This window comes from Bison bison, unplaced genomic scaffold (genome assembly GCF_000754665.1).
Source record: "Bison bison bison isolate TAMUID 2011002044 unplaced genomic scaffold, Bison_UMD1.0 scf7180017864388, whole genome shotgun sequence".
Taxonomy (NCBI): domain Eukaryota; kingdom Metazoa; phylum Chordata; class Mammalia; order Artiodactyla; family Bovidae; genus Bison; species Bison bison.
In genome coordinates, this window is record NW_011494960.1 from 2,123,789 (window position 1) to 2,141,113 (window position 17,325).

Consider the following 17,325-nt stretch of genomic DNA (forward strand, 5'->3'; position numbering starts at 1 on the left):
CAGAATTTGGAGAAGACATGAGAAGATATTCACTTCGGAGGCTTATATAACATTAACAATAATAGCAGTGGTCAGAGAGTGTTTATATGCCCCATACACCGGTGTTCTGAAGAGCTGGTATTACTTCAGTATATTTAGTTGAAAGCAACAGAAAATAAAACTGGCCAAAGAAATGGGAATATATAGTGTTATAATCTTAAACAGGGTTAATTTGAGAGTTGTCATAATCCAATGTATTCCTTGTGATTCTGAAATTCTATTGGTTCAGGAAAAGAGATGGATCTGGTAGCTTTGGGCTTCATATAAATATTCAACAGCATCAGGAGGAAGAAACAATTTCTTAAGCATGCTTGATACCCAGCTTGTATACAGCTGCATTGTCCGATACAACTATCACTTCATATTGGTCAATGTTCATGATCTACCAACTCTGAAGAGTAAGAAAAGTAACCATATAGGCCTCACTGATTAGAATTGATTCACCTGGCCATTTCTGAACAAATTTCTGTCCTTGGGAACTACTAAACATTGGTCCGCTTAAGACTGGGTTTCCTAAATTAATTACTAAATTAAGAGAGGGTTGGATTAACACAATTAGCTCAAATCGGCCTACCCCTCCACTGTGAGCTTCAATCAGTACTCAAAACTGCATCTTTATTATGCAAAGAGAGTAAGGGTAATGATAGAATGGATACTAAAAGACCGTCAAAATACTAAAGATGGCATTTCACATTTATCATTTTATTTAATCCTCACCAGGATCATATGAGGTAGGCTTTTTGTGAAAGCCTCTTTTTCTGATGCTTGTTTACAAATGCTTAACTCCCACAGTTAAATGCCACTTAGTTCAATTAGTTGGGTGAAATAAGAGTCAATTTAGCTATTCTGCCTTGTAAGTTACAAAAAGGAAAAACAACAGTGAAACTCTGAAATAAAATTTTAAATTCCTTTAACATTTTAAGAAAGTGTTAATCTTGAAGTTTCACCTAACCTAGAATTCAAGTTCTAATAATGAAAGATAAGTTCAAGGCCCAGGCTTCAGCATAGTGTCTGGCATTAAATATTTGAGTCAGTACCTTTTTACTAAACTGAAATGAACTTAAATTTTCATTTAATAACATTTTCTTATATGTAACAGCACGTCTCTGGCTTTCCCCAATTATGATAAACCTTAACACAGTTTTACTCACGCAAAACTCAGGAAATTTCTACTAGAGATTTTTTTCTAAAGCGAAAGGAAGCACGGAGACCTCCGTAAATAGCAGCAGCAGCAGCATCTCCCACGTGGATCCGGTAATTCTCCAGTCCTAGCCCTTCATTCAATCTTCCTTGCTTAAAAATCCCCTCAACATCCATGGTGAAATACAGGCCTTTGCTCAGGCTTAAATTTCCCGGATTCCAGGTACCCGGGTTAAGGCCGCTGTGAGATTGACGGGCATTTTACCCAATAGCATTGCAGAGAGGCGTATCATTTGGCCGACGCACCAATCAGCACGCAGAGTCTCCGTCGCCACGGTGAAGACGGAAGTAAAGCCCTGCGGCGCCCCATGGACTCACTCCTGGAGCAGTTGGATCGTTTCTCTGAGGTTCTGGCTGTCTCTCGCACAACCCACGTCAGCACTTGGGACCCCGCAACCGTTCGCAGGGCTTTACAGTGGGCTGGCTACCTGCGCCACATCCACAGGCGCTTTGGCCGCCATGCCCGTATTCGCAAAGCTCTGGAGCAGCGACTGCAAAACCAGTGGAAGCAGGAGGGTGACTCTGGGCCCGCTCCAGCCCCGGACTTGGCGAACTTTCAGGCCCTGGGGCACTGTGACCAGCTGCTATCTCTGCGACTGCTGGCGAACCCGGCCCTCGGGGATGCCTCCTTTCACTGCCTGCTCCAGCAGCTCTTTCCCGGCCCCGGCGTTCCGGACGCCGAAGAGGAGGCGCTCCAGGGCAGCCTGGCCCGCTTCGCCCGCTGCCGGGCCGCTGCCCACATGCTGCGCTTCCACGCCTACAAAGAGAACCCGGTCCTTCAGAAGGACTCAGTGATGAAGACGCAGGCGGAGCTGCTTCTGAGGCGTCTGCAGGAGGTGGGGGAAGCCGAAGCTGAGGGTCCTGGCAGGCTTCTCAGCCGCCTGTGGGAGCGCCTGCCCCAGAACAACTTCCTGAAGGTGGTGGCGGCCGCGCTGCTGCTGCCGCAGGCATCCCCCCGGCTCCAAGAAGAGGAATTGGGAGTAGGCAGCCCCAAAACACCGGGAGACGGGCGTCAAGAACTGCTTCGTTGGCTTCTAGGGAAATCAGATATCGTGGTTGCCTTTTGCCGCAACCTCCCAGCCGAGCTTTTAACTTCCGTGGTGGGGCGCCATCCAGAGCTGTCCCCTGTCTACCTGGGTCTGCTCACAAACTGGGGTCGCCAACTGCACTATGACCTTCCGAAAGGCCTTTGGATTGGAACTGAGCCCCAGGATGTGCCCTGGGAGGAGTTGTTCAGCAGGTTTCAAAGCCTCTGTCAGGCCCCTCCGCCTCTGAAAGATGAAGTTCTAACTGCCCTGAAGTCCTATAAGGCTCAAGACGGAGATTTCGAAGTCCCTGGTCTTAGTATCTGGACAGACCTGTTGTTAGCTCTTGGGAATCGTGTATGATATTGCACTGGGGAAGAGAAGTTTTCAGCCCAGGCCCCAGTTCTCTGTGGGCAACATTGTGTCACTGATTACTCGAATGTATGGTTTACAAAATTAAAATTCCTGTTTTCTCACCACATCTCCTGTACTTTCATGTGTCCAAAATATTATTTTAGGTCCTAATATATAATAAAGTAATTGTAACTTAATTACAAATATGTAAAGTAACTGCCTTGTAGTGCCATGGATTTTCTGGATAGAGGAGGTAACATTGCAAGTATCCTACCTAAAACCATAGAATTAACAAGTGTTTTAGAACGTGCGTTTCTAATAATCCTGAAAATATATGTGCTTGTCCCAGAAAAAGTAGTTTTCCAGTGACCAACAAGACACCGTTTTTACATTATTAATGCCTTACTTTTGTAGGTTTTTTGTTGTTGTTGTTTTTTTAAGTCCTCAGAAGTGAAGAGATTTCTTTAACCAACAACATGTGTTGTCAGAAATAGTTTGGAAAACCAACTGGCCTAGTTGGACTTTAAACCCTGGATTTTGGCCTTGTTAACCTGACATTCTAATAAGTTAACCAGCCTTGTGTGCCTGCGTGCTCAGTTGCCTCTGTCTCTTTAGGACTCCCTTCCAGGCTTCTCTGACCATGGAATTTTCCAGGCAAGAATACTGGAGTAGGTTACCACTTCCTACCAGAGGGGATCTTCCTGACCCAGGGATCAAACCTACATTTTCCTGCATTGGCTGTTGAAACATGTGTTATTCAGAAATTTTGTTTTTCATTTCTGCAAATTGAAAGACCAGTAATTTAAAGCATTGCCTTAAAGACAAGGAAAAAAGTTTTTAAAGCATAGAAAATGCAAATCTATGCCTCTGGATTTGATGGCCAAAGAATCAAAACAGACTTCTAAATTAGTACTGCTTCTGCCATTGAGGTTAATACATCACAACCTTGGTGTTAGAATTGCCCTATGTTAAGTGTTGAGTATAAAAATAAAGTTCTCCCACTTTTCCCTTGGTGATTGCCCTATGGGGGCAGTTTAGAATATTTGTTTAGTATATGTAGGAACCTAATTTTGTGAGTTTACCCAGATGCTCCACACCTGGCAGAGTGATTCCCAATCACCAAATTTAAGAATAATGTATTCATTTTTATTAGGGGGGATACTACTTCCTGTTCAAGATGTTTTCTTCCATATCCAGGTTAGTTGGTTGCAAGATTCGTCAGGAAATGTAAAAAATCAGCAAGTTGATTTGAGCAAAAAAATTTGTATGATATAGAATTTTTTTGTTCTGTAGTGAAATCTGGAAGAAAGTACTGTCCCACTAGCAAGTACACTTTCCCAGATAGATAATCCTGTGTTAACACTAAACAAGTTTGTATTTCCTGCAATTTGATTCCCTTTTCTAGCTCTAATCCATGTAGGCCGTATTTTAGATTTAATTTGCCATGATACAAGAGTAAAGACAATTCCTTCTGCTCATTACCTGAAGGTCTTTTTTCAGGAAACATAACTCAGTGAAGAGTTCTATTCACACAATTTGTAATATTGACTCATTACCATAAAATTTAGTTTTAAAGAGTGAGATTTTGTAAACTTATTTCCCTATTTCTGCTGCTACATTGCAGTTTTATTTAAGATAAAATGATAAAAATGGTTATCGACTAAAGAAAAATTTTAAATCTATTTTTATTTTTAGTCTCCATGCTATGTTCATTACATAGGTAACCATATTTAGTCTTCACAGCAAGATTGTATTGTTATAAATCTAGATATAGGCTAAAGAAAATTAACTACAATACCCGAGCACACAGAAAATAGGCAACATGAGAGTAGAAGCTAATCTGTTATTTCCCCCCACCTAGAGCCTAGAACAGTGCCTGGCATGGCTTGCGGGATCTTAGTTCCCAGACCAGGGATCAAACTTCAGCAGGGCAGTGAGAGCCCTGAGTCCTTATTACTGGGCATCCAGGGAATTCCCTTTAATTTCTATTCTTGATCTTATTTTCAAACAAAGTTCAGTTGTTAAGTCATGTCTAACTCTGGGAACCCATGGACTGCAGCATGCCAGGCTTCCCTGTCTATCACCAACTCTGGGAGCTTACTCAAACTCATGTCAATAGAGTCAGTGATGCCATCCAACCATCTCATCCTCTGTCGTCCCCTTCTCCTCCTGCCTTCAATCTTTCCCAGCACCAGGGTCTTTTCCAAGGAGTCAGGTCTTCACATCAGGTGGCCAAAGTATTGATGTTTCAGCTTTTAGCATCAGTCCTTACAATGAATATTCAGGATTGATTTTCTTTAGGATTGACTGGTTGGATCTCCATGCAGTCCAAGGGACGTTCAAGAGTTTTCTTCAACACCACAGTTCAAAAGCATCAATTCTTTGGTGCTCAACTTTCTTTATAGTCCAACTCTCACATCCACACATGACTACTGGAAAAACCATAGCTTTGACTAGACGAGCCTTTGTCAGCAAAGTAATGTCTCTACTTTTTAGTATGCTGTCTAGGTTGGTCATAGCTTTTCTTCCAAGGAGTAAGCGTCTTTTAATTTCTTGGCTGCAGTCACCATCTGCAGTGATTTTGGAGTCCAAAAAAATAAAGTCTGTCACTGTTTCCATTGTTTCCCCATCTATTTGCCTTGAAGTGATGAAACTGGATGCCATGATCTTAGTTTTCTGAATGTTGAACAAACAAAGTTGAACTTAAAGTTAAGGACTTAAAAAGATGATACTGATATAGGAATTTTATTATCACTCCAGAATCTATATCTAGGAAGAAAGTGAAAGGAAGGAATGGGAAATTGAATAAATGAATTCAGGATACTTATGAAACAACAGATAAAATGACTGCCTAGGTATGTTGTTTTTTGTTAATATTATGGAGGACAAATATCAATGCTCTGTTAGAACTTCCCTCAGGCTGGCTGTATATTTATTAAGTATATTAAAATGTTTTAAATCTAAATGCTGTTGTCTAAGAGCTGGCTACTTACTTAGGTTCTGATTCTAATGGAAAATGTGTAATATTTGACTTTGAGTGTAAAATGTGTAATATTTGAGTAAATAAGGCTTTGCATTTGTATGCTGTCATATAGTATACAAAGTTCTACAGTTAAATAATCTTAGCAGAACCTCTTGATATAACTGTTAGGGGAATGTGCTGTGAACTTCAAATTTTATTAATCAAAGATTTGAGACTACAGTTCAATTTGTCATGAATTTGAGCAAACTTTGGGAGATAGTGGATGATAGAGGAGCCTGGCATGCTGCAATCCATGGGGTTGCAAAGAGTCAGACACAACTTACCGACTGAACAGCAACAACAAATAATGACTTTAAGTGGTAAAGTCAACAAGGATCTGGATCTCCTCTAACTTATATTCACTCCACAAATCATTTTTTGGGGGGTAGATTGGTGATGTGAAAATCAATACAGGACTGGCACATGGGAGAAAATATATTTATCAAATATTATTTAAATTCAGGTTATTATCTACTATTATAACTTTAATCTGGCTTATTCACTTTCAAAGTCAGAGTCTCCTCATCTATAAAATGGAAAAATTCTAGCTTGTGGTTGTCTGGTGGAATGGCAAGGGAGGTTGGATTGGGATATTTGGGACTAGAATGGATAAACAGCAAGGTCCTATCATATAGCACAGGGAAGTATATTCAATATTCTGTAATAAGTCATAATAGAAAAGAATATGAATATATGTGTATATCTTAAACACTTTGCTGTATACCAGAAACTAATAAATGTATTATTAATCAACTATATATGTGTGTGCTCAGCCATGACTGATTCTTTGTGACCCCACGGACTGTAACCCACGAGGCTCCTTTGCCTATGGAATTTTCCAGGCAAGAATACTGGAGTGGGTTGCCAATTCCTACTCTAAGGGATCTTCCTGACCCAGGGATCAAACCCACATCTCTTGTGTCTCCTGCATTGGCAGGCAGATTCTTTACCACAGAGCCACATGGGAAGTTCCCAAACTATCCATGGGGGTGGTGGTTTAGTTGCTAAGTTGTGTCTGACTATTTGTGACCCCATGGACTGTAGCCTGCCAGGCTCCCCTATCCATGGCATTTCACAGGCCAGAATACTGGAGTGGGTTACCATTTCCTTCTCCAGCTATACAATACTAAATCAACTATACTTCAATTAAAATAATTCCCCAATATGATCTTGGTTCAAGAAATTTAATCAGTTAGTATTTTATTTTATTATATTTTCAGTGAGTTTATGACATGCAGACAAATACAGAAATGTTATAATAAATTGAAACTTTTATTTATAAAATTTTTAAATAACATTTTATTTTTTATTTTCTTAAATTTTAAACTTCTAATTTTGTACTGGGGTACAAATTAACAATGTTGTGACAGTTAACAATGTTGTGACAGTTTCATGTAAACAGCAAAAGGACTCAGCCATACGTACACAGGTATCCACTCTCCCCAAACTCCCCTCCCATGCAGGCTGCCACATAACATTGAGCAGAGCTGCATGTGCTCTACAGTAGGTCTTCGTTTATTTATTTCTGGCTGTGCTGGGTCTTCATTGCTGCACGGGCTTTTCTCTGGTTGTGGTGAGGGAGGGCTCCTCTCTAGTTGCGGTTCTCCAGCTTCTTATTGCAGTGGCCTCTCTTGCTGTGAAGCACGCATGGGCTCTCGGCTGCTCGGGCTTCAGTAGTTTGGCACGTGGGCTCAGTAGTTGTGGTTTCTGGGTTTTAGAGCACAGGCTTAATTAATAGTTGTGGCACATGAGCTTGGTGGCTCCACAGCACGTGGGATCTTCCCTGACCAGGGATCAAACCCGTGTCTCTTGCATTAGCAGGTGGATTCCTTACACTGAGCCACCAGGGAGGCCCTGAACCTTTTATTTTGTAGTGAGACTTTCTGCTGTAAAATCTTGCTTTTCCCCCCAATGTTTCCTCTCCTGCACTTTTTCTAATGTCTCTCGTGATTCTGATTAGGCCTATATTAAATCTTCTTACACTACTCTTATTCCTACAATCTCTCTCTTTCCTAGTTTTTATCTCCTTACTTCTCTATGCTTATGTGGAAACTGCTGTTACCTCCTAGAAGACATTTCCCTATCTTCATTTTGGTAATCCTATCTCAGCCCCTGATGGCTCAGCGGTAAAGAATTCACCTGCAATGCAGGAGACACAGGAGACCTGGGTTCGATTCCTGGGTCAGGAAGATCCCCTGGATGAGGAAAATGGCAACCCACTCCAGTATTCTTGCCTGGAAAACAGAGGAGCCTGGTGAGCTATAGTCCAAAGGGTCACAAAGAGTTGGACACGACTGAGCTACTGAGCATGGCACGGCTCAGCCCCAAGTTTCCGCTAGAAGAGGCCACCCAGCTAGAGAGTAAGCTTCCCAGTCTGTCTTGCAGTTAGTTATGTGTGGCCATAACACTAGACTTTGACCACTTGTGTATAAGCGGAATTGATATGCACAACTGAAGGTTCACACTCCAGAAATATGAAATCATTTGCCTTTAATGCTCTGTTTGTCAAACTGGCTGAAGGGGCACGTGGTACTGGTGAGCTACCTTGAATTACAAGGCTGAGAAAGATTGGAACAACTGCTGAGAAACATAAGGCCAGTGTTCAGGATGGCAGACCAGAGCCCACTTGTCCCATGTATCTTGTTATTAGAGAGAGAAATACGTTTCTCTTTACCCTTCTTTTATCCAAATCACTGCTTTGAGGTGTAGCTGTCACATCAACTTTGCCTATATCCTCAGTAAATATATTGGTATATTCTTATAATCCACTCTTATCTATCTGATATTTAAGTAATCCATTATGTTTTAAATTTCAACAAACATTTTTTTTTCCTATAAATTTTCTTTGGCTTTTTACCCTCTCAAATCTGTCTGGTCATTTTGTATAATCTGATGTTACATGTTTATTTTTTGTGATTCCATTTTTTTTATATTGTTATTTTATATTCTGTAGTAAGGCCAGTGTAATAATTTCAAAACCTCAAGTCCCTGGGGATCTAATCCTGTTTGTTGTTTCTATGATTCTCATTCATGATAATTTGTTTCTTTACATATTTCTTTACATATATTGTGAGTTCACATTTGTTTGGTTTAATCTATGGAAACCAAGATGTCTAAATAGGGTATTCTTTCCCCAAGAGGGCATTTTCAATAGTTTCTGTTAGTAGTGAACACATGTAACGTAGGGGCACTTTGGCAAGGTTTCTGGCTTAAAGCAAGGAAATTTGACTTCAATTTCCCTACCTTGTGGCTTGCTCAAAGTATAAGTTATAAATCTGATTTGCATATTATTCACGCCTCTTTGCTTTTGGAGATATATATATTTGATGGAGAAAGATATTCTGGAAATTTTCTTTATTTCTTAAAATTTCAACAAAGCATTCGAAGCATATATTATTGAGAATCTAAATGTTTACAGCAGTTGAGTCCTGCTGCCGCTGCTGCTGCTGCTGCTAAGTTGCTTCAGTCGTGTCCGACTCTGTGCGACCCCATAGACGGCAGCCCACCAGGCTCCCCTGTCCCTGGGATTCTCCAGGCAAGAACATTGGAGTGGGTTGCCATTTCCTTCTCTGGTTGAGTCCTACTGAACATATACTCACAGCTTTGCCAAAAGCGGACGGCCTCTCTTTAACCCTTGCTGCTCTGAATTTTCCCCTCAATACTCCTCTTAAAGAAGTCAAGGTCACCCATCATCTTTATCATCCCAAATTCAAAGGACATTTTTCTGATCTCAAGTAAGTTGACTTAGTAGCATTATATGTTTTGACCCCTTTCTACTTTTTGAAACTAGGCTTGAAATTCTGCTCTCAAAACTTGTGTGACATTCCTCTATCCTGGTTTCCTCTTACATTTCTAGCTATATTTTTCTCATTCTGATTTTTTTTGGCTCCTTCTCCCTGAATCAATCTTCCCCAGGATTTCTCAAAGTGTAATAGTCTGCTTCCTCTCCTGTACATGCTCTCATCCCAGGTGATCTCATCCCTTTTCCACGGCTTTAAATACTACCCGTATGCTTCCAACCACCCAATTTACATCTGCAACCCAGAGCTCTCATCAGAACTTCAAGGTGAATGTCCTCACTTCAATGTCTCACAAGCCTCTCAAGCCAAATATATGCAAGACAGAATTCTTCATATCCCCGCAGAAGCTTGCTTATCCCTATGCATTTCTCAGTAAATAGCCAGAAACCTGGGAATTATTCTTGAATCCTTTCACTCACTTAGCCCTCATAGGCAATTTATTAACATATTTCACCTTATCTAAATTTCTACTCATTACTCTAGGATAGGACAGGGTGACCATAGACTCTTATTTTCCCAGGACAGATGGGGGTTATGCCTGTTGTCCTGGCATAATTGATACAAGTACAGTATGCTTTTTCATCCTCTAAAATGCCCTGGTTTGGCTGATAACTCATATGCTCACCCATCTATCACATCTCTGCCAGATCACCACAATGAGTTGGCTTCTCTATTTGCTTTTTAGCATATTTTACAGTCCATTCTCCACCGAAAAGCTCAAGTAGTCAATTTTCAGTCATGTTCACTGGAAATTTAAAGTCAATGGGAGAAAAGTTACACAGACTTTTATTACTACGTCTATCTAGACTAGCATCTGTACACACATACTTCTTCTGTCTGTTGATAGTAATAAGTTATTCTATATTAAGCCAATTTCTATACACTTCAGCCTCATGGGAATTCTTTCAGTTCTTGGAGTAGAGAAGCTGAGCTTTTTCCTGTCTTAGAAACTTCTTACATCGTTAGTTCAGCCAAGAATGTTCTCACCTAGTCTTCACTTCACAGCTTAATTTCATTCTCTCACCATGATCCTCTATCTAGACATGTTTCACCCTGTTATTTTCCTTCAGACCACCCATTTTCCTACAGTTGTGTTGTTCATGTGTGTCTGCCTTTTCTACTAGAGTATAAGTTTAGTAAGGACAAAACTGTTGTGCTTGAATATTCAAGGTTTTCACACTATACTGGCATATATTATGTGAAAGCTCAGTCATGTCCAACTCTTTGTGACCCCATGGACTACACAGTTCATGGAATTCTCCAGGCCAGAATACTGGAGTCGGTAGCCTTTCCCTTCTCCTGGGGATCTTCCCAACCTAGGGATCGAACCCAGGTCTCCAGCATTGCAGGCAGATTTTTTACCAGCTGAGCCACAAGGGAAGTCCAAGAAAACTGGAGTAGGTAGCCTATCCCTTCTCCAGCAGATCTTCCCAACCCAGAAATCGAACCAGGGTCTCCTGCATTCCAGGTGGATTCTTTACCAGCTGATCTACATGTATTTTATACCTATTTATGAATACATAGGAATGGAGCAAACATTTGATTACAGCATCACCCTGTAGGTCATATCTTTAAGAACTATAAACCATTTTAGTGCTGGCTATGACAAGTATAAATCCAAACAACAAGAATGGGGTCCCATTCTTGGGATGGGTATATGGTAATGTTTCCAAACTAGAACCAATCAAACTTAAAAATCTCCAAAAGCTTCTTTGCTGCATTTGAGTTGGATCAACATTCATCAATGTCAGATTTAGTTGCTGTGGTTAAACTGCCCAGTTATACCTCTTTTATGCATTTTTGAGCTCTGAAATAGTGTATCAAAGCTCTAAAATAGTAACCAGTTTATAAATTGAATGTCCCATCTTCCCTTGCACATTGTGGATATAAGGTATTCATATTAACATAAATTAGTCAATGCATATGCTTTAGGAAGAAACCATTGATTTCTCTCAGGAATTAATTGGAAATAATCAATCCCTGTGTTAGTAGTGTGGCAGTAGCATCATTTATCAGATGCTAATTGTCATAGTGGACCTAGAATACCCTTTTGGCTTAGAAATACGGTAGCCCTAAGGGAAAGTAGCTTGAATAATTACAATAATTAATGTGCATACAACTGTCTCTTGAAGCTTCATTACTCTCAATATTGGGGTAAAGGTTTGAGTTCAAAAGAGCTTTCAGTGTTTTAAAATCTTATTATGCTTTTATTCTTTTATGTCATGAAGGACCAGAACTAAATCGTAGACATTTTTTAGATGTAGTAATTCAGAAGTATAACCATAGGGATATAAAATGTGAATAATTAGTTTATATTTTATATTTATACATATAATACAAACAGGATTATCGTGTTCTCAATGAAGTCTATGATAATCTCAATGTCAAGCATATATTTGATATTTGAGTTTTATACATCAGTATTCAAAATAAATGTTTTCTAAAGTTAAATTTGTTTATCACTACGAAAATGCTTCTCACCTCTTATATATATATATCCTTTCAATTTGATATTTGTGTTGCAAAATGTACTTATTTATTCAATAAGCTACTTACATCTATGATTTAATGCACTAAAATGATATAAACCATTTTAATATATGTTTTGATGTTATAAACCAAATTTTTTATTTCTTAAAAAATACATCTGGAAAACAATGTGAAGGTATAGATATATGCATAGATCAATAATGGATCTTTTATCCTCCTTAATTGTTCAAAGCTCTGAGGGCAAATGTTGAAATAATGATCATTATACCAAGCATCTGACACATTATCAATACTTATTTGGTAACATATTCTGTTTGAAGCTATACATGTATTTATGAGCATTGACAATGTGCCAGAGTGGAATAAGAATACAGCATATTGTTAGTTTTCACTGAATACAGAAGTAGTCATGGACAAGAATGAATAAATGTTCTTTGTTAACCTCAGACACATTAGATACCTTAAAAAATGTTAACTGAATTTGAATCCACAATAGATGCTAAGATCAGATTTCAAATAAACTATCACTAATAAATTGACTACTAAAATGCAGATATGAAAAACAATGCAGAACTTGTAAGACTATAACTTATAAGACTATAAGTTATTTTATAGTCTTGAGAGATCTCAAAATTTTGTAAGAAACATTCTTGGCAGAAAGAGAGTATGTTTTCTTTTCTTGCTTTAAAAAAATCATATTGACAGTCTTTGATGATCTTCAAAAATATTCAGTAGTGTATGTAAACATTAATAGCCAAGAGAGGGATAAGGCTGAAGGTACATGTTCTCTGATTTGTTTTCCCAATAATTGCAAAAACATGTGTTCCTGACACTACTGGTTTGAAATTGTTGTTGGAAACATAAAATAAATTACAAGTGACTAACAAGAGCAATTTACAGAAGATACACGATCTAGTTCACTAGTCAGCAGGCATATGGAATTACTATAGTAACCATAACTAATGGAGAGCAGGCGCCGTTTTCTAATTATAGCTAGAAGCACTGGACCTGTGCACCGCACCAGTAAATTGGTCCCCGTAGATTCGAATGTTTTCACAGTTTGTCATTATAGACGTTAGCTAAAGCAGGAGATTTGAAGAACGGCAGTTTCTGCAATTTGTTAAAGGTATTATACCCATTTCTAATCTAGTTCTGTGAAAGGAATATTACAGTTACTGTTACAACATTGCAATTAAAGGATATTTTTGATTTCATTTAACAGTTAAAGAAATTTTAAAAAACAATGTTTTTTTATGATGGAAAGAACTAAAGTATATATGTGGAGACAAAAAGGGAAATAAATTAAAAAATTGTTAAATGGTTTCTTTTATGACTAAGAAATGGTACATTTTCAAATACTGAAAGAAAAGATATGTCAACCCGAAATTCTATACTTGGCTAAATTATTTTTCAGTAATGAAGGAGGAAATCAAGACTTTATATATATTATAAAATATATATATGTAATTTAATAATATATATAAATGTGCCTAGTCACTCAGTCATGTTCAACTGTTTGTGACCCCAAGGACTCTAGCCTGCCAGGCTCCTCTGTCCAGGCTCCTCCTGGATTCTGCAGGCAAGAATACTGGAGTGGGTTGCCATTTCCTTCTCCAGGGATATATATAAATAATAATATATAATATATAAAGGGTTTCCCTGATAGCTCAGTTGGCATATCTGATGTCTCAGGGTGAGAGATGCTGCCTCCTGGGGTCAAAGTTCTAAATGCTGTTGGTTTAGTCACTAAGTCGTGTCCAGCTCTTGCAATCCCATGGATTGTAGCCCACCAGGCTCCTCTGTCCATGGGATTTTCCAGGCAAGAATACTGGAGTGGATTGCCATTTCCATCTCCAGGGGATCTTCCCAACCCAGAGATCAAACCCAGGTCTCCTGCATTGTAGGGGGATATTTTACAGAAGTCCTAGAAATTCCCGCCAAATAAAACACACTTCTCACCTTCAGGTTGTGAATATGTTTTAAGTCTATATAACTAATCACTGAACAGATGATTTAATGAACACTTGCAAAAGGACAGAATAACCAGTTTAGTTCAGTGCAGTTGCTCAATCGTGTTCAACTGTTTGCAACCCCACGAACCGCAGCATGCCAGGCCTCCCTGTCCATCACCAACTCCCAAAGTTTACCCAAACTCACGTCCACTGAGTCAGTGATGCCATCCAACCTTCTCATCCACTGTCGTCTCCTTCTCCTGCCTTCAATCTTTCCCAGCATCAGGGTCTTTTTCAGTGAGTCAGCTTATCGCATCAGGTGGCCAAAACATTGGAGTTTCAGCTTCAACATCAGTCCTTCCAATGAACACCCAGGACTGATTTCCTTTAAGATGGACTGGTTGGATCTCCTTGCAGTCCAAGGGACTCTCAAGAGTCTTCTCCAACACAGTGGCCGCCAACAAAGATTCACTAAGAACAAATCGTGAAAGAAGGTTACTTGATTTATGTGAGGCCTACTAGGCTAATGGACTTCTCTGGTGACTCAGGCAGCAAATAATCTGCCTGCAGTGCAGGAAACCTGGTTCGATCACCTGGTTGGGAAGATCCCCTGGAGAAGGGAATGGCTACCTACTCCAGTTTTCTTGCCTGGTGAATTCCGTGGACAGAGGAGCCTGGCAGGCCCCAGTCATGGGTTCGCAAAGAGTCAGACACGACTGAGTGACTAACACTTTCTTTTCCCTTTCTAGGGTAATACTCTTGGCAATGCCATGAACAAAACTTATGACTGGGGCAAGGGACTTGGCAAATTATATCATACAATTTTTGTGTGCCAGATGAAAGAATGTGAGTTAGTTGATTGTTGATTGAATCTATTGGTTGTATGAAGTAAATCTCCTTCCACAACTTACCCTCTGCATACTAGATTTATTCTGCTATGTCTTTTTTGCTTTAATAATAGTACTTATCACTATTTGAGATTACTTATTTATTTAATTATCCACTTTTATGGATAAAAACTGAGGAATACAAAGGTAAATAATTTAGTCGAGGATATATATCTATGATTACAGTATGGTGTTACCTTCCTTTGAGGGGATTAAAAATGATGAGTTCTTATGGGTATATGAGTAGATGTTCAAAACTCAAAAAGGCATACCAGATATTGGACTTATAATTCTTAAATTCCCTTATAAGTTCCACTAGATGGTAAAGCTTTTCTGGGGAAGCAAGCTGAGGGAAGTATACTGTTTAGATATATTCAGTCCTGAAAATCAGAGTGACTGGGGCAAATCTAGGACTGATATTAATTAAACAATCATAATTGCATTATTTAACAGGCAATTTCAATGATTTTGATAAAATTCATGAAATAATTTAAATAGTTGAGATGATTTAGTGGTCTAATGATGCTAATATAAAAATAGATATGTTCCAAAAGGTAGTCAGTTAAGATATATTTTATATATAAGTTGAGAGGTTAAGGTTCTGTAGACAGCTGATAATATGAAATTAGAATTTAAAGAGTTAGAAATACGTATATAGCATTTGACATAATTAGCACTGAGAAATGATGGGCATAAGGCTGAATTAGCTCTCTAAGAAAGTTGGCATAAAAGTTTTGTCCTTAGCCTTGGGCTTCTCGTCTTTAGCACTGACATCTTATATGCTGAGAAAGTCTGCTAGAGTTATGTTAAAAGAAAGAAGAAAGATCTTAGGAGCTGACTTGCAGAAAGATGAGGGGACGAAGGGAAAAGATGTCTTGAAAACTGGAAAGAATATTTTAAGAAGAAGATGGTCCAAGGTGTCTTCTGAAAATAGAAGGTTGAAAGGAATGAAAGTTGCCTTGGATGGGACTAAAAGAAGGGTTTTTGTTAAACTGAGAAGCAGTGATTCCTCAGGGATTGAGACAAGATGGTTTTCAGAAGACTAAAGAGAACATGCCAATGCAATAAAATGGTAGGAAACAGATCACAGATCACTGACTGACTTACTAAGAACAGAAATATTACAGATTGTTTGCTAAGAACCCTGTATTCGGAACCCTACTGAGGAACAGATATGGTTTCTTCATCTGAAAAATACGAGGCTTATAATTGTACCTACTAACAGAATCCTTGTAAGGATAAATAGTATAATGTATACTGTTTACACATGAAAAGAACTCAATGCGTGATAAATGCTATCATGGAAAAAAAGTTGTAGGAGGCAAGCAATAGTGTGTTATGGTATGTATTTTTGTGAACATGCATATTTAGCATAGGTTCGTGAATATATGGAAGGGAGAGCGTAATAGAGATTTGTGGTTTATGCCTTCTAAAATACAGTGTCTCTTCAAATAACAGCACCCCATTTTTGGCTTTAGGGAAACTACACTTTCTCTTTGTACAAAGTCCTGCAGGGCTCCGGTTAAGGTAATCTGCTGTCATCTAGGCCAAAATCTGAGGGGGAAAAAAAAAAGGTTGGACTCAATTCACTTTACTCATAGTGTGCTGATAGACTTGAGCTCATCCTCGGGATCTTTAGAGATTCCCTGGTTTCTAGCCCTTTCTTGTTTTTCTTTCAACTATTTCCATAAGTCTGTGAGAGATTCATAGGCTTTCGATATGTTATCTTTTCCTTGGCTGATAAAGGGCAATCTCTGTTGTTTGTGACCACATAAACCTATCTGATATGAAGAGGAACCAGGAAGGAGTTAGAGATTTAAGACATACATTCAGTTCAGTTCAGTTCAGTCACTCAGTCATGTCCTACTCTTTGCAACCCCATGAATCACAGCACGCCAGGTCTCCCTGTCCATCACCAACTCCCAGAGTTCACCCAAACTCAGGTACATCGAGTCAGTGATGCCATTCAGCCATCTCATCCTCTGTCGTCCCCTTCTTCTCCTGCCCCCAATCCCTCCCAGCATCAGGGTCTTTTCCAATGAGTCAACTCTTCCCATGAGGTGACCAAAGGATGGGAGTTTCGCCTTAGCATCCGTCCTTCCAAAGAAATCCCAGGGCTGATCTCCTTCAGAATCGACTGGTTGGATCTCCTTGCAGTCCAAGGGACTCTCAAGAGTCTTCTCCACACCACAGTTCAAAAGCATCAATTCTTCAGCGCTCAGCCTTCTTCACAGTCCAACTCTCACATCCATACATGACCACAGGAAAAACCATAGCCTTAACTAGACAGACTTTTGTTGGCAAAGTAATGTCTCTGCTTTTGAATATGCTATCTAGGTTGGTCATAACTTTCTTTCCAAGGAGTAAGCGTCTTTTAATTTCATGGCTGCAGTCACCATCTGTAGTGATTTCGGAGCCCAGAAAAATAAATTCTGACACTGTTTCCACTGTTTCCCCATCTATTTCCCATGAAGTGATGGGACCAGATACCATGATCTTCGTTTTCTGAATGTTGAGCTTTAAGCCAACTTTTTCACTCTCCTCTTTCACTTTCAT

General features: G+C 39.3%; 1 protein-coding gene across 1 annotated transcript; it reads left to right on the forward strand.

The window, feature by feature from the left end:
- The first annotated feature begins 1,470 nt into the window (after positions 1-1,470).
- On the forward strand, positions 1,471-2,745 carry FANCF (Fanconi anemia, complementation group F). The gene has a single exon (XM_010858406.1). It carries the CDS (start codon positions 1,548-1,550, stop codon positions 2,625-2,627), a length of 1,080 nt encoding a protein of 359 aa, XP_010856708.1. The 5' UTR covers positions 1,471-1,547; the 3' UTR covers positions 2,628-2,745.
- The last annotated feature ends 14,580 nt before the right edge of the window (positions 2,746-17,325 follow it).

Bases quoted from the DNA above. Each gene is read 5' to 3' on its own strand.
- FANCF (XM_010858406.1), top strand. From the start codon at position 1,548: ATGGACTCACTCCTGGAGCAGTTGGATCGTTTCTCTGAGGTTCTGGCT.